At 41.4% G+C, this 24512-nt stretch overlaps 1 protein-coding gene across 1 annotated transcript; it reads left to right on the top strand.

Annotated features, from left to right (window-relative positions):
- Positions 1-2368: 2368 nt before the first annotated feature.
- Positions 2369-4146, top strand: RPRM (reprimo, TP53 dependent G2 arrest mediator homolog). Its single transcript, XM_084892809.1, has one exon. It carries the CDS (start codon positions 2908-2910, stop codon positions 3241-3243), a length of 336 nt encoding a protein of 111 aa, XP_084748935.1. The 5' UTR covers positions 2369-2907; the 3' UTR covers positions 3244-4146.
- Positions 4147-24512: the final 20366 nt, after the last annotated feature.

Raw genomic sequence — 24512 nt, 5'->3', positions numbered from 1 at the left:
CTCTCTTTTTATCAAAACCCAACCTCTACTAAACACAAAGTCCTGTGCAAATTATGATTCCTGGGAGTGGATAGCTATTCTCCACCATTTGCTTTTTTAAATTCCTACTACTTGCCTCTGCCGCTCATTTTAATATTGCCTCATATTGTCTGAAAGTCGTCTGTAATTTTTATACATAGGTTTTATTGTTTTGTTTTGTTATGTGTCGATCCTCACCAAAGGATATTTTTTCCATTGACTTAGAGCAATGTGTCAAACACAAGGCCCGCGGGCCAAATCCAGCCCGCCAGGCCTTGCAATGTGGCCCGCACCGCGCTGTCATCACTGCACTCCGCTGTCAGTTTATGACATTGTCAGTTTATGACTGTTCAGTAAACCATTCGGCCCGCAATTTAGGCTGGATTTTAGATTTTGGCCCCTTCTCTGATTGAGTTCAACACCCCTAACTTAGAGAGAGTGGAAGGGAGAAGGAGAGACCGAGAGAGAGAAACATCAATGTGAGAGAGAGAATGGATTGGTGGCCTCCTGCAAAAGCCCCCCAGCCAGGGCTGGGGATGGAGTCTGCACCAAGGTACATGCTCTTGACCAGAACCAAACCCATGACCCTTCAGTCCACAGGCCGATGCTCTGTCCACTGAGCCAAACCAGCTAGGACTGTTTTATTGTTCTTAAGTGTCACCCATATTAACTAAGATAGACTGATTGTATAGTGAATTTTAAGCAACTTTTTTAGTTAGGAAAAAAGTAATTATTGGGAGTGGAGCCTTCTTTAATGCTAATATACACATGGGAAACTAGAGCAATAAACCAGGTGAATTGCAGACAAGGCCCAGCAGCATAGGTCTGAGATACTAAAAGGGGAAATACCAAAAGGAGATCCCAAAAGGGGGGAAAAAATGCTATCTAGAAGGAACTAAACTTATTGAAGCCAATATACACTCAAAAATTGAAAAATCTTAACTAAAGAGTTTTATCATGGCCACAAAATATTTTAGGAAACGTAAGGAAACCTCTGAATGGAATAAGCTATGTTTGTGGAAACAAAAATTAGAGGGTTTAACAAGCATATAGAATGGAATTGAGAATAGAGTTGAAAATGTAACAGCTACTTGTTAGGTCTAATCAAACAATCCAATCGATATCCCCCCTCCCCTGGGAAACTGACCTTTCGACACATCACAACCGACATTCCCTTTCCCTTAGACCACATTCTATTTGCCAAGATGAGTAACTTTCCCCTCTAGACTTGCCCAGGATCCAGATCAGACGGGCCCAGAGAATTCCCCTCAGAAAAAGCTCACCAAGAGTCCTTTAACACCCTTGACTCCCTGTCCATGGGCGCTGGTACCATTTTGGGGCACAGCCCATCTGGTCTCCAGATGATCTAATAAATTCATAATTCTTTACCACATTTGACCTCGTGCGTTCCTCCTTTGGTGACCGTAGCACTACTATGTTATAATATAATAGAAAGTTAGTAGATATATTCTATCAGAAGTTTGGGCTATACTTCAAGGTTTCCAGCTGAAAGAAAACAGTTTAAGTGGGGTAGGGGAGAGGAATGGAGAGAAAAAGGAAGGAAGGTAGAAAAAAAAAAAGATTTAAAAAAAAATCTAGAGTTTAAGAAATAATATGACAGATGTATAACATTTCACTGAAACTGACAGCAAAATTATGAGTTGGCCCCTAAAGCATCTCTAGTTTTGTTTTAAATGATTAAGGTGAAATACATCAGGTTATGGAAAATGGGGAGGGTTTCCAGCAGTGGGACAGTATTCTAGGTGATGGATGTGATGAGCAATTCCCTTAAACAACTGCCAACAGAGAAAAAATTAGAACACATCCTGAAATCCATCTGCAATTACAAGAGTGGCTGGCCGCTCGGTCCACCTTCCCCTCCCTTCCCAGAGCCCTGACCCTGCTGTGCCTGGCAAATACCTCCACACAAACGCCTCCAAAGAACAACACCTCCTTCCCATAAACCCCTTTCCTCTGCCCTAAAAATCAGTATAAAACCCGTGTTACTCTGTTTTCCAATAGCTTCCTTTCTCCCTCTCTTTCCCCCCCCACTTCCACCTTTTCTTTCCTCTTTTCCTCCTGCCCTCTCTCCCTGTTTTTCTTTCTTCTGAAATCAATGCCTTTTTTAAAAAACTACACACAGGACAACCCTGCTGCACTAGAAATCCTCCCAGGCTCTCAGGTGAGACTGTCAGACACAGGCATTGGCAATCACCATCTGGCACCTGGGATCCTGGCCACTTTGCATCGCTCAGAGGTAAGAGGGGCAGGAGGGAAGAACGCAGAGCTGATGTGACCCAGTTCTTGGGAAACTTTCAGCCGATCCCAACCGTCCATCAACCCGAAACTCTTGACTCATCCATCCAGCCAGAAGAGTACAACGACCTCTGCCTAGCCTTTGGACCTGGAACAGAGGCTAAGCAAGACAAGCAGGACCCAGAGGAGGTTAGTGAGCATCTTTGCCTCACCGCCGCCCAGCCACAGCGGACGCAGAGCCGCCGCGCGGCCGGCAGGGGCCGCTGTTTACCCGGAGCAGCGCCCAGCCGCGGCCGCGCCCGCACCTCCCACTCCCTCCCGGCCCGGCCCCGCCAAGTCCCCGCAGCCCCCAGCCGGGCGAGCGCCGGGAGCGAGCACCGCCCGGGAGCAGCAGCAGCAGCAGCAGCAGACGGCGCAGACCAGCCAGGCTGCAGCGCGAGTCAGAAAAGGCTCCTGGGAAACTCTCACCGGCCGGCCGGGGGCACTTGGGCAGGAGGAGAGAGAGAGCGAGCAGCTCCGGGACGCGCAAGTCTGCAAGTGAGTGCTCCGGCTCGGCACCTGTTCCTCCCGCGCCTCCGCCGTCCCCACCCCTCGGACCGACCCGCTCCTCCCCGCCGCCCGCCCGCCCCGGCGATGAACCCCGCGCTGGGCATGGGCAACCAGACGGACGTGGCCGGCCTGCTCCTGGCCAACAGCTCCGAGGCGCTGGAGCGCGCCGTGCGCTGCTGCACCCAGGCGTCCGTGGTGACCGACGACGGCTTCGCCGAGGGCGGCCCCGACGAGCGCAGCCTGTACATCATGCGCGTGGTGCAGATCGCCGTCATGTGCGTGCTCTCGCTCACCGTGGTCTTCGGCATCTTCTTCCTCGGCTGCAACCTCCTCATCAAGTCCGAGGGCATGATCAACTTCCTGGTGAAGGAGCGGAGGCCGTCCAAGGAGGTGGAGGCGGTGGTCGTAGGGCCCTACTGACCGGCCGCCCGCCCCGCGCCTCCCCGCCTCGCCGGCCCGGCCGCGCCCCCTGACCGACCGTCCAGAGCCTGGGGCGAAGCAAACCTGTCGGAGTCCATTCTTTCTCTCGACTTCTGACTTCTCTGCCTTTCGGGGATGAAGCGACCTGTTTCCTCGCTCGCTCTTGAGAAAAGTCCCCGCTCCTGGCTGTCGGAGGAGAGCGCCCCTACCCTATAGAGTAGACTGAGCAGCAAGTGGCGAGAAGAGGAGAGGAGGGCGCACACTTGGGGAGCTGCCGCGAGCTCGGGGCAAAAAGGCTCTTCTCCGCCCGCAGGTGGGCCAGGCTCCGGGGGCAGGTGGAGAGGGCGGGCAGGGGAGAGACCCCGCAGCACCCACCGCCCGCCCGATGGACTGCGAAGGGACCCGTGCAAGGCTCCAGGAACAAAACTCATGGGGACACAAATCCGTGTCCGGATTCTCCGCCTTTTCTCCCAGCCCAGACGGGAGAGGCGATACATACTTTTGCTTGATTGCAACGTGCCGTTTTAAGTTTTTGTTTGTGTGTGTGTGTGTGGGTTTGCTTGAATGTAAATATTTTATAACTCGTTTTTTTCTGCCCTAGTGACCTGTTTGCCTGTCCTGGAGTTAAGGGTTTTGTCGTCGTGGGGAAAGGGTGGGGGAGGGGGAGCTTGCGAATGTGAACGGGGTGAGTTGTTTCTTTTATTTCATCCACAACTGGGTCTTTGGAGTGGGCTCCAGCTGGCCCCCACGCAAAGACCCGAAGTAGAACTCTGTAAGTAGCTCGTGACTGCACGATTTATGCCACAAAAGTGCTCTTGACATTCGTGACACCGTTTTGACTCTCCCCCCCCCCCCCCCCCCCCGTGTTTAACATTTCCTTAATAAATGCAACATTTAAGTGTTTTTTTTTTCTGGCCTCTTGGTCGTCATTGTGCGATCCCTGCAGAAGGAAACAGGCAAGGAGTCTGGATGCCGGTCCAGAGAATTCGCTTTGGAGAGCTGTGATTCTTCTACTTGTGGTTCCAACCGAGGGATGAGGTGGCGATGAGACAGAGAGGCCTGAGGCCAGTGAGACGTGGCCAAACCTCAGGCACCGGAGGCAGCATCCTTTGTCTCCTCGGACAGTTAATATTTCATATTTCATTTAGGCTCAGCTCTTCTGCCAGGCGAGAGGACAGGAGGGCCCAGTGGGAACATTACACTTCCCTGCAGGCTCAGGCTGCGGGGACACAGGGTTACGCTGCTAATGAAAGCAGGAGAGGGCTTGGCCAGCTTTCAGGGAGGGCGTCTTTCCCCTGAGCGACCAAAATCATCAAGAAGGCTTAAAAAAAAATTAATAAATTATTGAAATGTGAGGAAAAGTAGCTGCTAAAAAGTACATAGTGACATTAATTCTCCCTGGGATAAGCCATTGTTACAAAAACAGGGGATGCATTGTCTTTGCCAAATTAACCGTTTTCTAGAGGGAGGATGAGATTTAAAAAGAGACCACCCTCCTTCCACTCCCCTGCTTGTGAATTTACAGTAATTAAGCCTAGGCCCGGCAGAATGGTCCAAGGGGGCTTAGCCAGGTCCTGAATGTCAGAGATGCGGATCACAGCCCCCGCTGAGAAAGTGGGGCCAGAGGGGAGCTACAGATGGTCCTGGGCACAGTCAGGGCTCAGAAACTGAACAGTTATAGAAAAATAGAGAAAACCATGAATGTGACTCTTCTCACCAACCCCCTCGTCTCCCCCCCCCCCCAATAAAAAAAAGGATAAAATAGCTTCAAGCTTGAACTTGGCAAGAGGTTTTGAGCAGTTTATTTTTTATGCCCGTGTTAGGGTCCTCTGCTATATGATAGCAATTGAAGACTTCACAGTAGCAGACACAAAACTAAAACCTTAACAACAATCCAGTGCCCCTTTCACTTGGGAAGAAGCACAACTGGTGTAAACAGCCTCAGTGACTCAGAGGGTTGGGATCAAGAGGTTTGAATGTCCTTTAACATCCTGCCCGCTATTAAGTGTCTACTTCATTCTCAGAGTAAATCTTGCCAGGAACTATGACCTAGAATAATTTTTTGAATGCTAAATAGTGTCAGGCTTGGTGGTGTGTCTATTGTCTTCAGCAGGTGAGGGCTGGCTTGCTTTTTGTGTTTGCTTGTTTGTTTGTTTTGAATCTGGGGAGAGGAGCAGGGTCAACATGGAGTCAATGGCGAGTCCTGGCGGGCAGTCTGCTTTTGCAGATGGTTAGGACAGGATATGGAGACTCTGTTTTGTGGATAGTCTCTGTGGCACCCAGTTAGCCTGCTGCCTCCGTGTTTCAAAAGGAGAAACACAGCAGAATAACCAGGGCACTCTGGGACTAACCTGACATTTAAATGAAACTCAGAGTGTTTCTGTGGCTGCAAAATCTGCTGAGGGTCCCTTTCCCCCACAGGTTGATTAGCCCACCAGTGAGCTCAGTGTTGTGTGGAAACCCATTTTGGGATAAAAACCAATCAGCTAGGAATCTTGCGTGGGGCTCTGCTGTGTGGGAAGTACATGTGTATAGTAAGTTTCAGACACAAGAAAGGTTTCACACCTACAAGTCAGGTGTTCCTTGTTTCTAGAAAACAGAGATTTCTAATTAAAACCAAAGTCTTAAAAGTTGAGAGAGAGAGAGAACCTGCCCAAGTTCCTTATACTCTCTTCTCTACTGTTACTATCTCTGCTTCTGACACTACCATCTCCTCCATCCTTGTTCCTCTAAATATTTCTGCACACCACTTCCCTCTCCGCTGCACCTCAAAAAGCAAAATTCCGTTTCTTTTTACTTCAACAAAGCATATTAATTCTCCTTCTCCGAGAAAGTGTGGTTGTCTGCAAACCAGAACCTGCAACATTTAGTTCTGAGGTAGCAGATACATGGGCTTTGTGATCCATGGTCTATGCGTTATAGGGAAATGCACAGAGTCTGAAAATATCACAGCTCTGGGGACCATTTCCTGCCAACAACTCTTCCCCGCAGATTCTAGGTCCATTTGTTACTTAGAGAGATGCCAAGTGGCTCTGGTTTTTATAGATGAGGCAATGTGTACAAGAAGCTTTTTACACTCCTTATTCCCTGCGGCCACACAGCTACCACTTTCTGAGGCCCCACACCACTCCTTGTCTCTCTCTCTTTCTCTCTCTCTCTGCTTTTGGCTGTCGTTTTCCCTGATCCTAGCAAATGCATTAAATGAAACTTTTAAATCCTGTTCGGAGTTTATGGAGAGTCAGTCCTTCCCCAGAAATCCACAGATGTGCTACAAGGAAAGTGAGTTTTAAAAGTCACTCTCAGGGTTTCACATAAGAAAAACAATGTCAGCTTTAAGAAACGGGGAATTGGGAAAAATAGATGCAAACCAGCAGATTTTTATCCCTCACTTAAGTTCACCATTGGGTCCGTGATTAGTGAGAAGCCCGGACGAGAGAGAGAGAGAGAGAGAGAGAGAGAGAGAGAGAGAGAGAGAGAGAGAGAGAGAGATGGCTTCCTGTAAAAGCTTGCTATATATGACATGGCCCATGGGGAGGTATCTGATACTTCCTGAAACTGTCTGAAAATGGATCAGAAGCAGGGACACAGCAAGTGGATTAGTAGGGCTGTAACCCTCACAGGCTGTACAGCCAGCCACTGATGCCTAATTAGGTGGCCTCCATATAAGTAGCTTAGCTAATTGCTAGTAAGTGGTATTTTTCTCAAGACTGGTGTTATGAATCCCTCCACTCTCTAAAAGATGTATCAAGAATTTGAGCACTGGGCACAGGGAAGACTGCTTGAGGGAAGTCTAAGCACAAAGGTCACAGGACTGTGTTAAGTCCAAGATCACACCAGCTCCGGGTGGACAGTCCCTGCGCCTGGTTTCTGATTTCCAAGCCACCTGGTCTCTCATTGGATCCTGGGTCAGCCCTGCTACCGAGTGTCTCTGCACTAAGTCTGAGGGAGGGAGGCACAGGCACACTGACCATAGTACCATTCCAATCTTGGTCCTTCCAGTAGAAAATCCCACCCCCCAAAAGTCAAAGGCTCCCTTACTCAGGATATGTACACTGTTTACAATAATCTAAGCAATATTCCGGACACCTGGCCAGGCCCAGGTAAACAGCAGTTTCTCAGCTGACAGATGACACATCATCTGAGGCAGTGCCTTCAATATTCCAGATTTCTGTGTTCTCACTGGACGAAGCGACGAAAGCAGAACCCAGTGCGCTCCGGAGCAAGTAATCAGCAAGTGGTTGCCATAGGTGTACACACATTCGTACTAATGTATGCCGTTGTTTATTAAACTTCGTGTGCGTTTCAAAACTAAGTAACAGCCAATTTTTCTCCCCTCAAGCATGTTCCCCTTTGAGCTTCTGCAACAGCGCACAGCAGCTGTTCCCACGAGCCTTCCTTAGCCCTGGCTTATTATACTTGTCATTCTGAGGGGGGATGGGGTGCGATGCCAGGGAAGGATTTCAGGGTTCCTTTTGTTCTCTAAGACTCAAACCCAATTTGAAAGCCTGTTGAAGCAGCAAGTCTACAGCAATCCCCCAAATAGGAATCAATAAATTGCCAGGACCAGCCTGACAGTTGAACCGGGCTGAGGTAGGGAGGTGGGAATTGAGAAAAGAAAGACAGGAAAGCGGGGTGGGGAGGACAGGTAGCCATTGACCGACTGTAGCAAGTTTATTAACTGCGCAATGCTTTTTATACACAAAACACTGAATAGGAGGTCTGTCAAGAGGAATGTATTCTTTGTTCCTCTTAATCTCTAAGGGACAGAGCAGAAGGACAAATTCTTGGTATTGAAAATCTCAGTAAATAGTTATAGACTTCTTGGCAACCCATGAAAGGTTGCTCTCATTCTACTGATAGTAGCCATCCAAACAAGTCTGGGAAATTGTGTGGGTATGCAAGGACCTTGTCAGCTTACACCCTCTCTCCAACAATAAATCTGTTATCTACCTGCCAAATCCCTCTTAGATATGTGCACAATAGCTCCAATGGGATATGATACAGTCACCTCCACCAGTGGAAACCGTTTCCTAGTGTCTGAATTTACATGCTCAATGGTTAATTTCTTCCATGGCCAATTTCACTCTGTCCCCCTTTCCAGAGACATTCGTATTTTTTAGACACTTCACATGTTTGAAAGTCCAGGATTATATTTATAGCATCAACTGAGATTTTGAAATTCATGGAAAGTATAGGTTAGAGGGAAAATAAAGTAGGTGATATTATCAGTAAGTCATAAATCATTTACAGTGATAACAAAATAGTCTTGAATGTATTATTTATATTTGAGAAATTCAAAATATTTCAGAGGGAGCCTCTACAGGGACTATTGCAAGGATAGCTAGATGCATTTCAAAATAATCCTTAGCAAGCTTGCAAACAGTGGCGTGCTTTTAACCCAAATAATAATATATACGAAGTGAGAATAAAGAAAGCAAATTTTTATTTACTTGATTATTTATGTATGTTTTGAAGGGATGATAGGTACATAGTATCCTTTTCTAAATATATGTAGCTGGGTGCTTGCTGAAATATTGTTGAGTGTGTAAATGTAGGCAGAGTGATCAATACATAAAAGTCAAACCATCTGAGATAATGTTGCAACAAAACTCTGCCCTACCCCCATTTTAAATTTGTTTCCATTAGATAGCAATATTTTCTAAACTCATAACTCAAACAAATAGTGCTTGTTAAGCACCCATGTAATTATAATATAGTAGAGGCCCAGTGCATGAATTTGTGCACCAGTGGGGTCCCTCGGCCTGGCCTGCGGGATTGGGCTGAAACCAGCTCTCTGACATCCCCCAAGGGGTCCTGGATTGCAAGAGGGCACAGGCCAGGTCGAGGGACCCCACTGGTGCAGGACCACGGCCAGGGAGGATGAGGGAGGTTGTTCAACCAGGGAGGGACTGTGGGAAGGTTCCAAGGTGTGTCCAGCCAGTCTCGCTCAGTCCTGACCAACTGGACCTCAGCAGCAAGCTAACCTACCGGTCAAAGCATCTACCCCTGGTGGTCAGTGCACATCATAACCAGTGGTCGAGCAACCTTAGCATATCATCAGCATATTACGCTTTGATTGGTTGAATGGATGACCAGATACTTAGCATATTAGGCTTGTATTATATAGGATTACTGAAAAATTGAGATGATTCCTATACATTTGCACCATAAAATACAGGCATAGATAATCACACATAGTGAAGGCATATGATCCACCCACACAAGTCAAGTAATAATTTTTTTCCTGTTACTTTTTATGGCATTCATAGTGATATAAGTAAACATACATAATTATGCTATAGTTTTATGTTGGTATGGCTTGTTACAGGCGGAAATGTTAGTTTTTCTCTTCATTTTTTTCCCCATTTGCCCTTAATGCTCACCAATTCCTGTCTCATTAATTACTCCTTCCCTTGCCCACATCTAAAGACATACTACCCTGAAAGAATCATTGATTTTTATCAGACTAAGACTCCAGATATCTGATTGCTTTGGGAAATGAATTCCTCTGGGATCCAAAGTGTCTCTTTTGCTTTATTTAGTTTCCTATAAATTGAGTGGGGTCATGTAGTTCATATTCTAAGTAGTATTGATTAAGGCAGGTGCATGTGCGTACACTAACATGCTCTATTCCCCATACCAATGATGATGATATATATCCATTCAACCTCAGACTAAAAGTAAGCATCACATATTCACCACTTCTTTGTTTTAAACCATTTATTTATTTACAATAAAACAATACATAGAAAAACATTGCAATAAACAGTTCCAAAATGTTTAGTAAGATTTATATGGGACACCTAAAGTCTTATAATACATCTGTATCTTGAGATACATATTTCAATCTTCATCTAAGTATAGAAAGAAAAATTAGCTAAAACCACAAGAGGCAGAAATGTCAAAGATTATATATTGTACAGTCTTGAAAATCTTTAAACACTAAGTTAAGAAAAATGAGAGGGGACCCTAAATATGAAGATGATCAATGAAAACAAAAAGAACCTAGCAAATTAAGTCTCTAGAAATGTATAGAAAGATTTTGAATTTTCAAAGTAGTGACTAGGAAATTTCTCACTGAGAGGACTTAATAAAAGGATCACTTACTACCAAGTAGAACACCTAAGCCATGTGAGAAGAATGCAGAAGAATGTTAATTCCTTCTCCATTGCTCTCTCCTCTGTGGAGTCTTGGGCTAATTGCAAGCATCCTGCTAGCTAGCTCAATTTCATTATACTCAAAGGTCAAAAAGTCCTTGCCAGTTCTTCTTACCTATATCACCAATCAATATTTATTATTTAGTATCCATTATAGGCATGACTCTGCACTAAGAACTAATTCAGACCTTGGGAGTTGAGTGCAAAGTACCATGGAATTGAAAAGGATCTTCTATTAGTCCCTCTTTGACTTCTGTTTCCTTTATTTCCATATGTCCTGGAGATCCAGCTATATGAGACACTAACTTGTGACTTTCCCCCTTACAGGTGAAGTACTCTATATTATAATTAACATGGGGACCTGAATTAATCAAACAACTTAAGCATACACAGGCTTGATGTACATTATGTATTCAGCTTAAGATGATCATCTTGTGGAAGGCCTGAAGGAAATGCTCCAAATGAATTTCCTGAAACTACCTATATTTTCCCACAAATTCAGCTCTGGGACAAGTATTTTATTCATTTCCCCCACCATGAATTGTCAATGGCTGAGTAATCAATGAAAGGATCAAGTATGATATTCACTCTCCTACATTCCTTTGATGAGCTTTGTATGAAAATCATATACATCTTTGTTTTAAGTAACATAAATATCTTCCAAATTCATGACATGTTCAACCTAGAATGGGATGTATTAAGACTCTTTGGGTTACATACAATGAACATAATTTTTAAAAGAAAATTGAATTTAAATACTTGTGTGATTTGCAAGTTCAAGGATACATGCACTTCAGCTGTATAATGAAGAGAAAAAAAGAATTCCCCAAACCTAAAGTTGTATCTTACCAGTTTAACAAAATAGCAGAAAGAACCTGTCTTTCCTGGGTGAACTCTGGCCCAGTTTGGGTCATGTGTCCATCTCCAAACAAATCTCTGTGGCTGAGTTAGGTGCAGGAAGAAGGATGCACTTGGTCAGTACTACCTGTGTGGTGAGAAGGGAGAGAACAAAGTAGTCTCATGGTTGGCAAACTGCAGCTCGCGAGCCACATGTGACTCTTTGGCCCCTTGAGCGTGGCTCTTCCACAAAATAACACAGCCGGGGCGAGTCTATTTTGAAGAAGTGGCGTTAGAAGAAGTTTAAGTTTAAAAAATGTGGCTCTCAAAAGAAATTTCAATCATTGTACTGTTGATATTTGGCTCTGTTGACTAATATGTTTGCCAACCACTGCACTAGTTCAATGAAGCAGAAGCCTAGAGAGGTTGAGTCTTGTCACCCAGGTCCCACACAGCCAGCCAGTGATGGAGTCAGTAATGGAACCCACATCTCTGGACTCCTAACTTAGTATTCTTTTTAAAACTACTTATTCTATCAAATATCTTTCAGCAAGGTTCACAAGCCTTTTATAATTGCTTTCAAGAGTCTTTGTGTCTGTGCTGATGTAGCTCAGAGAGCCCTGGACAATAGTCTGGATTTCTGGGGTAGGCATTTGCCATCATCTGTATCTGATGATATGAATTTCTACAAGTCACTTAACATTTTTGTTTGTAAACTCATCTGCCCTCCCTAGACGCTGTGAGGCATAAACATGTCTTTAAGGTGAATGAAGTCTTTGCTTTGTAGAATGAAAGTATAAGCACAACCAATGGACATAAGACACTGGGGAGTGGGATGAGGACATGTGACATGGGGAAGGGGAGGCTGGGGGAAGATCTATAGGGAAAAAAGGAGATATATGTACTACTATATGTAATACTTTAAACAATAAAATAAAAAGTATAATGATACATTTTATGTTAAAATATCTATAATATAATAAGTTATTGGACAACATTAAGAAGATTCATTCACTGCAGGACTTCTAAGTCTCATGGCTCTCTATGAGTTGGATAAAATATTTATCATTTTCCAGGTTAATCTAACAAACTCACTTTGGTGGAGCCTCTCTCATGACTCATATATTCCTTGAAAATGTTGCTGCCCTGTCAGTACATGTGATATTTTTATTACCTTCCTTTGAGTCCTTCCTTATTCGGTGTCTAAACTGTTACTTATCTAAACTCATCCTAAATCAGAGAGTTAGCTCAGCTTTCTTTTCCACATAGAAACTAAACTGCCCTTATTCATTTCTTTGGGTTTCCAGCTGCGTTGCCTGCTGCACACTTTTGACTTAGGGAAATTACCTTGCTAACCATGAATAGTCGTTCGTTTGCAAGTTTGTGAGCCCCCATATGAGACTTGTACTGGTGGGCCTCTTCATTCTTATTCACCAGTTGGGAGGAGAGCAGATGGTGTGATTGTGAGAGGGAATCTGTGGACTATAAAGACTGGTGTTTAGGAGCTTGTTTCTTGTACAGCTCATCACAACAGGTATACTCATCTCATCTCATCTTCAGGCTTCCAACTGTGAAAGTTTGAATCTAAGGATTGGAAAGCACAATGTTCTCAGTAGCAGGGCTCTGCATTTGCAGCACACATAATGGCTCTAAGGCACATTTGTTCCAATATAAGAGCTCTCCCTTTTCCTGACAATGTATCCTCTTTTTCTTGGCCTGATAGCCTTACTATATTTTGACTATTTCCCCCCCCCCCCCCCCAGGAAATGGTGACCTTAAAAAAAAAATAAAATAAACTGTCAATAGTAACATAAGTAGCTATGCTCTAGACATATGGTTTATTTTTATGGTTAGTTCTTGATTGATTGATTGCTTTATATCCAACATTTTGCTCTGACAGTCTCCTAAACAATTCACTATGATTTTGAATTTCCTAAATTGGTGCTTGGTGACTAGTCTTTTTGCACCTTAATATTTGGTCAATGTGGCATAATTACACAGTAGATTACAAAATCTTGTTCTTATTATGAAATAGTGGACCATACACTAACCTGGTTTATTTGAAGAAAGAGGTGTATCCACATCTATTTAGATTTAAAAAAAATAAAGTATCTTAGTTTTTAATATTTTCTCAATAAACACATGTCTTTAATGTTCTTTTATTAAAATTCTCTAATAATCATAATAATTATGCCTAGAAAGTTTTAGGGATGCCAAAACAATTAACTCTGCCAAATATAAAATTCATTGCTTATAAATGATGATATAATAAAGAACCAAATAATACTGAGAATTTAAAATAAAAATGTATTTTTCCATTTTAAAGTTAATTTACTGAAGGATTTCTTTAGCTTTTAAATAAGCATATACTTCAAAGTTAAAGTAAGTCTATATCTACCTTTTGTATTAGATTGCACACCAGAAATATTGTAATAGTGAGATTAAATTTTATTGGATTCTTTGCATTTTTAAAATGCATTTTATTCTCCAACATTATGTTTCCAATCTACAATGCAAACAAAGGCTTCACTGACTATTGGGATAAAGAAAAACTATTTCGAGGATGAACCTTTGCTGTTTGATTCTGAGTTTCATTTCATGCTTAACGTACTGTGTGGAGAAAGAAAATGTTAAAAGTGTTCCATGATCCATTGATTTTTGAGGTAAAAATATTTTTAATTTATCATCCTATGGATTCAAAAAGAGTGCTTAGACACTGGAAGATGCTTTGAGAAATTATTTATGACCACCCTGGACTTTGACTTCCTAGAGAGTGGGTTATCTGTCACGTGGCAGTCACTTAAGAAAAGTTGAGTGAACTTATAAATTTACATATTTCAATGAAATTATAAATTAGAATATTAGGCCATTCTATAAGCTCATCTGACTTCCTTTATCCTATGTCTTCAATTAAGAAATGAAAAGTTGTCATTTTAAGAGAATTTTACTTCCACATTGATTTCAAAGCACTTAATCATGATGGATTAAGCATGCTCCTATTTTATATATTATTCTCTTACTATTGTCTTCTAATTGGATTGTATTATTGAGATAGCTTATTTTCAAGTTATATTCATGGAAACTTGGAAGGCGTCAAATAAATTCTTATTGATTATTGTCATCATCTGTTCATCTGAGTGAATGGCTAGTCTTAATCATACTTGGTACTTTCCACGTTACCTCAAAACACTTACAGCTCTAGAAGTTACTATAACCCAATTGCCATACATAAGAAAATGAAGGCACTGAAGGATTAGTCGTAACTTGTTCAAGGTCTCATAACTAAAATATTTTTGTGCTAATGTATAAACCCAGATCTGAGAATATCACAACTGAGAGAGTTTCCACTATATCATTCTTCCACCTCTCCTAATGATGAATTGATAGTAAGGAAAGTTTCCACTTACTCACACACATGGTGCTTTGTCATTAACAACTTGGATCCACCCCTACAGCTTTGAGAAATGATTTCACATCAAGGCAATGCAAAGGAATTTATCATTTTGGTAGATTTAGAGTTTGCTAATAGCAGATGGCCTTAGGAGGTGGGAATGTGGGATTTAGGAGGCAATTCAAAATGAGTCTCAAATTGTTCAAATATATAGTCAGTCCCCTTACTTGGAAATGTCTAGACCATAAAACATGTTTATGTCATTGAAGACTATAATTATAAAACTCTCTAGTGCTAAGTAATGTTGCTTAATTTTTTTAATTCAAATGCTGTACAATGTAGTTTTGACAAAAATATGTTATACTAAAATTTTAGGACTTATTTGCATGATCTAAACAAATGTAATTTAAAGTTAAAAGGCGTTTTTTATAAACTGGACTTGCTTAGAGAAATGGTAATGATTTATTTTATTAAATACTTATGTATTATTCTCATCTAAACACTTATTCCTATGTTGGATCGCACAATCTTCACAACTATGTTATGAGGTAATCTTTATTCTCATTTGTGATGAAATGAGAAGCGGAGGAAGAATCTGTTGATTGACTAAACCTATCAAATAAAAGAGTAACATGCTAATTGACCATACCTTCATGACACCCACTAGCCAATCAGGAGTGAGTATACAAATTAACCCAACAAAGCTGGTGGGTTAATTTGCATAATCAGGCACCAAGCACTGGGGATTGGGCGAAATGCTTGCTTCATTACCATGGGGATGACGCAGGCATTCTGCACCACCCCCCCTGCTGCAGGCCTCTGGGCAGCGGCTCCGGGCTGGAGTGGAAAGGCTGCTCCAGCCAGAGCGAAGGTGGTGCCAGCAGCCAGGGGAAAGAAGGCTCATTCTTACATGAATCTTCATTCGTGCATCAGGCCACTAATCTATATATAAAAAGATTCTGAGAGATTTGAGCAATGGTCTGATTTTAACAAGATAACATTTCACCTGGAAAAGTATGGCAGCCTACATTTGGGCCTAAAACAACTGTTCAAATATAGAGTAGGGGAATGTGGTGTATCAACTGACCATAAAATATGTAGAGCTTTGGCTCCAGAAGCTCTAAACAAGTCAATAGAGTATTGAGATTGACCCCCAACATAATATGAATTTAGTCTGTGATGATGGAAGCAAAGAATCATATTATGGGAAAGTAAGAGTCCTGCTCCCTTCTGTTTCTTGATTATTCCAAATTTTGAATGGCTCTGGCACTAATACCATATTTATTTATTTATTTATTTATTTATTTATTTATCATTTATTTATTTATTATTTTTCAAATATATTGTCATTTATTTTAGAGGGACAGAGTAGGAGGAGGAGGGAGAGGAAGAGAAGGTGGAGGAGGAGGGGGTGAGGAGGGAGAGAGAGAGAGAGAGAACCATTAATTGGCTACCTCCTGCACTCCCCATACTAGGGATCAAACTTGCAACCCAGGCATGTGTCTTGATCAGAATCAAACCAGCAGCCTCTTGATGGATGGGACGACACTCAATCAACTGAGCCACACCAGCCAGGTCCTAATACCATATTTTTTAAAACTGTAAACAAACTCAATGTATTCCAATGGAAAAAAACTAAGCTGGAAAAGGTTCTAAAACCATTTTAGATGAAAAATGGTCCAAAGAACTGGCAATGCTTACCACTGAGGGAAAAAAACACCTCAGGTGTAGCAGGATACCTGCGCTCTGATAGCTGAGGAAATGCCACAGACAGGAACAAATGGAAGAATTACATATGTTTAGCATCAATCCAATTAGTAAAACTGGAAACTGTGAGTAGAGGAAGCTACACACAGGGAGAATCCAACTGTTAACCAGGCAGGTTTTTCTAATGGAGTTGTACAAACATAATGTGAACCGTCTTTGTAGAAAATGAATTCCCTATTTCTGGATGTTACTCAGCAGAGATATAGGAGACTCAAGAAAGGCTCCATCTTTGAGGTGCCTTCAGTCTTGCACTTTCATTCCCCTCCATGCTTTCACTTTAGACAGTAGAGCAGGGCACCTGGCAGGTGTCTCTGCTGTCTGGTCAGAAGAAGTGGCAGCTGCTCAAGGACTTTGGAGAAAGCCTGTTCATTACAGGATTTGGACAAAAGTAGTAAGACCTGAGGTGCAAAGTCTGAATCCTCCTTTCTCAATTGCATACTTGCCTCTTCTCACAACCCCCCTCCCCAATGTGTTAAAGTCATCTTTTATTACATCTTGGCCATAAATATCATAAGTTTCTGATCTCATTTCTAAATGGAAGCCTCATAAGTAGTTTGTCCAGAAGTTATATTCAAAATGACTTAGAGATTATTTTACTTAGGCAGTGCAGACATAGCATCTTAGCTTTCTCCAAGTTCAAAGGCTAGTTTTTACATTAAGCTCCCTGCTTCAAAAGAAATATTAAGCCGGCTAAGGGAACCTATTTATCCCAAACAAAAGAATCCCTAAGGTACAAACTCTCATGGATTTAATACGACTTTGTTTCCTTAATGTATCAGTAAAAGGTGTTAATGGATAAATCATTCATTCTAATGCAGTGCAGGCTGTGGTCTATGCCACACTAAATAATCAGATATAAGAAACATTTCACCGTTTCCAAGAAAGAAAACTTAATACCTTCATGTCTCAAGGCTTGCAAACGCACAGAGAATCTAAGCCTGTAATTATAGCATTGTATTTCAGAATTGGAAAAGCACTGCAAAGATTACAGTCCCTGCTCTGAGGGATATGAGGTGTTTGCCAGTGTCCTGTCAGAATTCCAAAATAACTTTCCATGGTATTATAGGTGCTGAGTATGTGAGGCCTCCTAAATGTTTTTTTAAAGTAGTTTTCCAACCAGAAGAATGTTTTAGGCTATACTTCTTTCCAGATGAGAAAAGCATTCTTAGTCCACACAGACACAATGGAGACATGAAGATCATCTTTCTGAATGCAGATTGATTTGATTCATTTCCTTGGACAGAGAGGAGGTGGTAAATTTCACTAATCAGAAGGCCACTCATGCATCCTCAATCAAAGTCAGCCCTATTGGAATCGTACCCGTGTGCTACTTGTCTCTGATCCTTGGTATAAGAACTTTAGATATGGGTTTTTCCAGTATGTAAATATCTAGCTTTGGCAGAGGTTATAGCACTTTCCACATATCATTTGCTTATTATTATTCATTCCAGTAACTAAAATGTTACACAATTAACATTGGTTAAATGTCCTCTTAATTATATTATTGGGTCGGCAGCTAAGTAATTGCGGATTTTTAAAAGAAAATCAAAGACAATTTTTTCATGGAACTAAATAACTTTATTCTGTAATGTATTGCCCATTTTGATCAATGACCTTTTGCTATCTTTCAGGCAGCATCATAATCCCACGTTCAAAAAACTTCTGGTTTTTATTAGCAAAAAACTGAATCAGGTACGATTTGACATCATCATCATTATTGAAATTTTTACCATTCAAGGAGTTTTGTAAAGATCGAAACAAAAAGTAATCAGATGGTGCAAGGTCAGGCCTATATGGTGGATGTGGCAAAACATCCCAACCAAGCTCCATTAATTTTTGCCGAGTGACCAAAGATGTGTGTGGCCTTGCATTGTCATGATGGAATACAACACCTTTTCGATTTGTCAATTCGGGCCGCTTTTCTTCAACTGCATTGTTTAATTTCGTTAGTTGTTCAATGTAGACATCAGAATTGATCGTTCGGTTGGGTGGTAAGAGTTCAAAGTAGACAATTCCTTTGTAATCCCACCAAACTGATAACAAAACCTTCTTTTGATGAATATCAGCTTTTGATGTTGTTTGAGTTGGTTCACCTGGCCTGCTCCACGATCTTTTCCACTTGATATTGTTGTAAACAACCCATTTTTCATTGCCAGTTATCAGTCGTTTTAAAAATGGATCATTTTCATTACGTTTCTTTAGCAAATCGCAGCTGCTAATGCGTTGCGTTAACTGTGATTCTTTCAGTTCGTGAGGAACCCATGTATCGAGTTTTTGAACATAGCCAAGTTGTTTTAAGTGATTTTCAATGCATGTATGTGATACATGAAGCTTCTCTGCAATCTCACGTGTTGTACTGTGACAGTCCGAATTGATTATTGCTTTGATTAGGGCGTCATCAACTTCAACTGGACGACCAGAGCGTCTTTCATCTTTGAGTGAAAAATCACCAGAACGAAATTTGGCAAACCAATTTTGACACTGCCGTTCTTTTAAGGCTTCGTCACCATAAACAGCACATAACTTTTTATGAGCTTGCGATGCGTTTTTCCCTTTGCGGAAATAAAAAAGCAAAATATGACGAAAATGTTCCTTTTGATTTTCCATTTTTCAACGAACGCCAAACAAAAACTACAAAACAGATCAAAAAACTTTTTTTACTGATTAACAGCTGAATAGCCAACTATCAAATACAAAATGTGTTTTACATTTGTACTACGTCTGCAAACCTAAAAATTCAACTGAAGCCATATATGTGTAAAACCCGCAATTACTTAGTTGCCGACCCAATATGTGGTACATCCTATATAATAAAAGCCTAATATGCTAAGTGTCCAGTCATTCAGTTAGCCCCTCAACCAATCAAAGTGTAATATGCTAAGAATATGCAAAGGCCACTCAAACGCTCACTATGGTGTACACTGACCACCAGGGGGCAGACACTCTGACCAGTAGATTAGCTTGCTGCTGGGATCCAACTGTTTGGGACTGAGCTAGATGGGCTTGACACACCCTGGAGCCCTCTCCTGGTCCCTTCCTGGCTGGCCAACTACCCATGTCCCTCTCTGGCCCTGATCATGCACTAGTGGGGTCCCTCAGCTTGGCCTGGGCCCTCTCACAATTTGAGACTCCTCAGGAAATGCCTGAGAGCCAGTTTTGGCCCTATTCCTCAGGCCTCTAGTTTCATAATAAAAGGAGAAAAATCATGAAAACATAATACCTGAGTTTTCTTTTCTAAAAGACACTACTCTTAAACATGCCTTATTATAAAATATGTCCTCATCTAATTTTACAACATCATGTGACCTCATGGTCCTGTATGCCAAAATCACTGTAATCGACATTGTCATCTTAGGATCTTGCTTCAATATTCCCTGCTATAATTTCATATCCTATCCTCAGAGTGGCCTTTATTTTGAACTTTTGCTAAGAACATCATCATTCTGACTGCTAATGTTTAATTTTATATATCCCCAAATAATGTCTTTCAAATGATACATCTCATCCAGTTTCCATTTATAAAATACGAAGTAGCATACGCTTTGAAATGACAATAAATCATCTTCAAACTTGGATTTAAAAATAACAGATATGAATCGCTTGTAGCTCCAAACAGGTGCTGAGATCCAGTCATAGGCAGCATCATACATTAGCCTATACCAGAGTCCCTCCCAAAAGGCCCAGAACAAATACATCCAGTGTCCAGTTTCAGACAACATCAGAGCAGGTCCAATAAACTTCACAAGTGGCAGAGCCAAGGGAAAGTCATGGTAGGCACCAAACCCTGGTGAGGCAAATTCAGCTTCATGTAGTCAGCATCAGCACAGCACCTTGCATGCCATGGTGGGGTTGAGCCAGCCTGAGGGTGGATCCCACCCATGAACAGGCCAATAAAAATCAAGATTTTATTTAAAGAGGAGGACCCACATAACCCACACACTGTATAGTTTTGGAGCACCCAGCTCAGGTGATCAAGGAGACTATACCACTGGATCCCACAGAACACCTACCACATAAGTCCAATTCATGAAAACTGTGAGTACCTAACTAGTACATAGAAATGAACACAAAGATGAAACAAAAATGTGGAGACAAAGAAATTGTCCCTAAATGAAAAAACAGGATAAATCTCCAGAAAAAGAGGTAAATGATATGTAGGCAAGCAATTTATCAGATAGAGAGTTCAAAGTAATGATTATAATGATGCTCAACAGCATGAAAAAAGATATAGAAAACAGAAAAGAAAAGAAAAACACAAAAAACCCCAGACAGATATGAAGAAAACAATATCTGAAATGAAGAACACATTGGAAGGAATAAATAGTAGGTTGGATAAACCAAAGGATGGAATCAGTGATTCGCAAGACAAGATAGAAATCGACCCAAACCATTATGCTCAATTAATATTTGACAAAGGCAAGAATATCCAATGGAGTAAAGAGAGTCTATTCAATAAACGGTGTTGAAAAATTTTGGCACATACATGCAAACAATTGAAACTAGATCACCTTCTTACATGAAACATAAGAATAAATTGAAAATGGATTAAATATTTAAATGTTAAACTCGAAACAATAAAAATTGGAAGAAAACACAGCCAGTAAAGGCTCAGACCTTTCTCATAGCAATATTTTTTTTCTGAAGTATCTTCTTGGGCAAAGGCTGCAAAACAAAAAATAAACAAATGGGACTACAGCAGACTAAAATGTCTTTGCACAGCAAAGAAAACCACTCACAAAATGAAAAGCAACCTACAGAATGGAAGAAGATATTCACCAATGATATATCTGATAAGGGGTTAATATCCAACACTTATAAAGAACTTATAAAACTGAATTCAAAAGTACCAAATAATCCAATAAAAAGTGGGCAAATGACCTAAATAGACACTTCTCCAAAGAGGACATACAGATGGCCAATAGACATGCAAAAAAGATGCTCAGCATTACTAATTATCAGGAAAAAAATGCAAATTTAAACCACAATGAGAAATCACCTCACACCCATCAGAATGGCTATCATCAATAATTTAATAAATCGCCGAGACCGGTTTAGCTCAATGGATAGAGCGTCGGCTTGGGGACTGAAGAGACCCGGATTCGATTCCGGTCAAGGGCATGTACCTTGGTTGCGGGCATATCCCCAGTAGGGGGTGTGCAAGAGGCAACTGATCGATGACTCTCTCTCATCGATGTTTCTAACTCTCTATCTCTCTCCCTTCCTCTCTGTACAAAATCAATAAAATATATTAAAAAAATTTAATAAATAACCAGTGTTGGTGAGGATGTGGAGAAAAGAGAAGCCTTGTGCTTCGTTGGTGGCTTGTAGATTGGTGCAGCCATTTGGAAAGCAGTATGAAGTTACCTCAAAAAATTAAAAATGGAACTGCCTTATAACCCAGTGATTCTACTTCTCAGAATTTATCCAAAGAAGCCCGAAAAACTAAGTCAAAAGAAATATATATACCCATATATCTATTGAAGCACTATTTATAATAGCCAAGGTTTGGAAGCAGCCTAAGTGCCCATCAGTAAATGAGTGTATAAAAAAGGGCTATGGAGTTCTGGCCAGTTTCGCTCAGTGGATAGAGCATCAGCCTGGGGACTGAAGGGTCCCAGGTTCGATTCCGGTCAAGGGCATATACCTTGGTTGTGGCCACATCCCCAGCTGGGAGAGTGCAGGAGGCAGCTGATTGATATTTCTTGCTCGAGGTTTCTAACTCTCTATCCCTCTTCCTTCTTCTCTGTAAAAAAAAAAAATCAATAAAATATATTTTAAGAAATAAATAAAAAGGCTTTGGAATATTACCAGGTTGAAAGAAAGAAAGAAAGAAAGAAAGAAAGAAAGAAAGAAAGAAAGAAAGAAAGAAAGAAAGGAAGGAAGGAAGGAAGGAAGGAAGGAAGGAAGGAAGGAAGGAAGGAAGGAAGGAAGGAAGGAAGGAAGAAAGAAAGAAAGAAAGAAAGAAAGAAAGAAAGAAAGAAAGAAAGAAAGAAAGAAAGAAAGAAAGGAAGAAAGAAATCTTACCCTTTGTGACAGCATGGAAGGACCTGGAGAGCATTACGTTAAGTAAAATAAGCTAGTCAAAGACAAGTACCGTATAATTTCACTTATGTGAAATCTAATAAACAAAATGACCTAACAGGCAGAATAGAGACAGACTCTTAGATTGAAAGCTATCTGACAGCTGTCTGGGAAGGGGAGATAAGAAGCTGTGAGATGTATGGATTGAGCAAAAAAAGAGAAAAAACTCATGGACAATGGGCAACAGTGTGGTAATTGTTGGGCGGGATAGAAGAGGAGTGAGGGGAGAGATGGAGGAAGGTATAGGAGGGATAAATGGTGATGGATGGAGACAAACACAAAATATAGTGTACAGATTGTTTGTTGTGGAATTGTGCACTTGTTGTTGTGGTGTTGTGAAAGTTTGCACCTGAAACCTGTATAATTGTGTTAACTACTGTCACTCCAATTAATTTAATAAAAAGGGAAAAATAAAAAAAAATAATAAGAGCTAATATGGATTTAAACTCTTATCAGGAAGAGGAATGCTTCTTAGAAGGATTCCTGTGGTTTGTCCATGTTATCTGCCGGGCCCTTGGAGGCAGCCTGGTTGGGTGGGAGAGAATCCCAAACACTTAACATAAATAACTGGTGCTCACTGCTTCCTCAGCTCTGCTGAACCTGCTTCCCTGAGACCCTCATGCAAAGGCTCCTTTCTGCCCAGGTTCTGGGCGGATTAGGTCTAATAGTAGCTTCTAGCCAGCTGGTGGGATCTGGCTGATCTTACAATAGCATTTGCTGTTCTCAAAGTGTTGCCTGGACACACCTTTGTCCAGAGAACTCCAGCCTCCCCCTTGAGACCCACTTGTTTGTCTAGTGTACATAGCTGGCTTCTGTCCCAGGGCCTTGACTTCTGCAGCAGAATTGGGCTCACCCTGATACCCTGCCCAAATTGTACTGTCTCTCAGGAAATGAGCTTTGTTCAGAGACTCGCCTGGGTGTTGCTGAGACAATCTAGAATTGTGATGCCTCAACCTCTTCTCATAGAGCAGAATGCTGCATTGAACCTACTATTGTTATGTCTCAACAATTACAGCTCAATATAGTCAGGGTCAAGCTCAAGTTAACCATAATCCCAGGACCCGGAGATTTGGATGGCTGTTGGCTCTCTTCATCTGGAGCCAAGATTACGGTTGAGTTTGCTTCCCAACTATAGTCACTTGTTCCCTATTCCTTTCCCATTCTCCTGATCTGCTAGGAACATCCTCATATGCTTTCAGTGAAGGCTCTATGTGTTTTAGTATGACCAATATGAATCAAAAGAAAATGGATAGATGTAAGACTGAGAGCTACATCTATTCAAGTAAAATATGTATTTCTGTTGCCTCCTCTACCTGCATATTCAGTGAGATCCCAGGCAACTAACCAAGTGTTCAGGGAGAGACTACATATTCAGACTTAGAGGTCAATATGACTAAAGATGCTATTTTGGTCTTGAATTTGAGAAGCACTGAATATGGCCACTACTTTAATACACACTTGAATTTTGGGTGGGTCAGCTAATAAAAGCGCTTAAAAACATTACTAAGATAACACTGCGTTGTTCTTCACTATATAGTGCTCCCACAGCACTGCAGGGCAAGGTTACATTACTTTTAAAATTATTCATTATTCTATATTCACTGGTTCACTCATCTTTCTCATTACCTGAGTTAAGTCAAGAACTTTATATGGAAGAAAATCCTAGTAATAAAGAGGGTGAGGTTATAAATTATATATTTTTGAAAACTGTTTTCCTCAAGATGTGTAAAAGTAAAAACAGAATCTTCTGTGTAGAAATATTTCATCAAATCCTATGTGAAGGCAGGAGAATAAATCATAAGGTTGCTGCAAAACCTTTTCAGGATCCTAAGGAACATGCAGCTACTGTCTATGTGCTAGTGATTAGGAATTATAGTTTCATACAATAACATTCTGGCTTAGCCTATTTATGAGCCACGACCATCTGGGATGCTTCATCACTTTCATATTTATAGATAAATATGCTGATCACCAGTTTTTCACTGCATGGTAATTCTTTTGAGCAGTGACAAATTCTAAATCCCTTTGGAGCTCAG

Source organism: Pipistrellus hanaki (genome assembly GCF_964339955.1).
Source record: "Pipistrellus hanaki genome assembly, chromosome: 8".
Taxonomy (NCBI): Eukaryota; Metazoa; Chordata; class Mammalia; order Chiroptera; family Vespertilionidae; genus Pipistrellus; species Pipistrellus hanaki.
The sequence above is the reverse complement of the archived record's forward strand: the minus strand, read 5'-3'. Positions and strand labels throughout refer to the sequence as shown.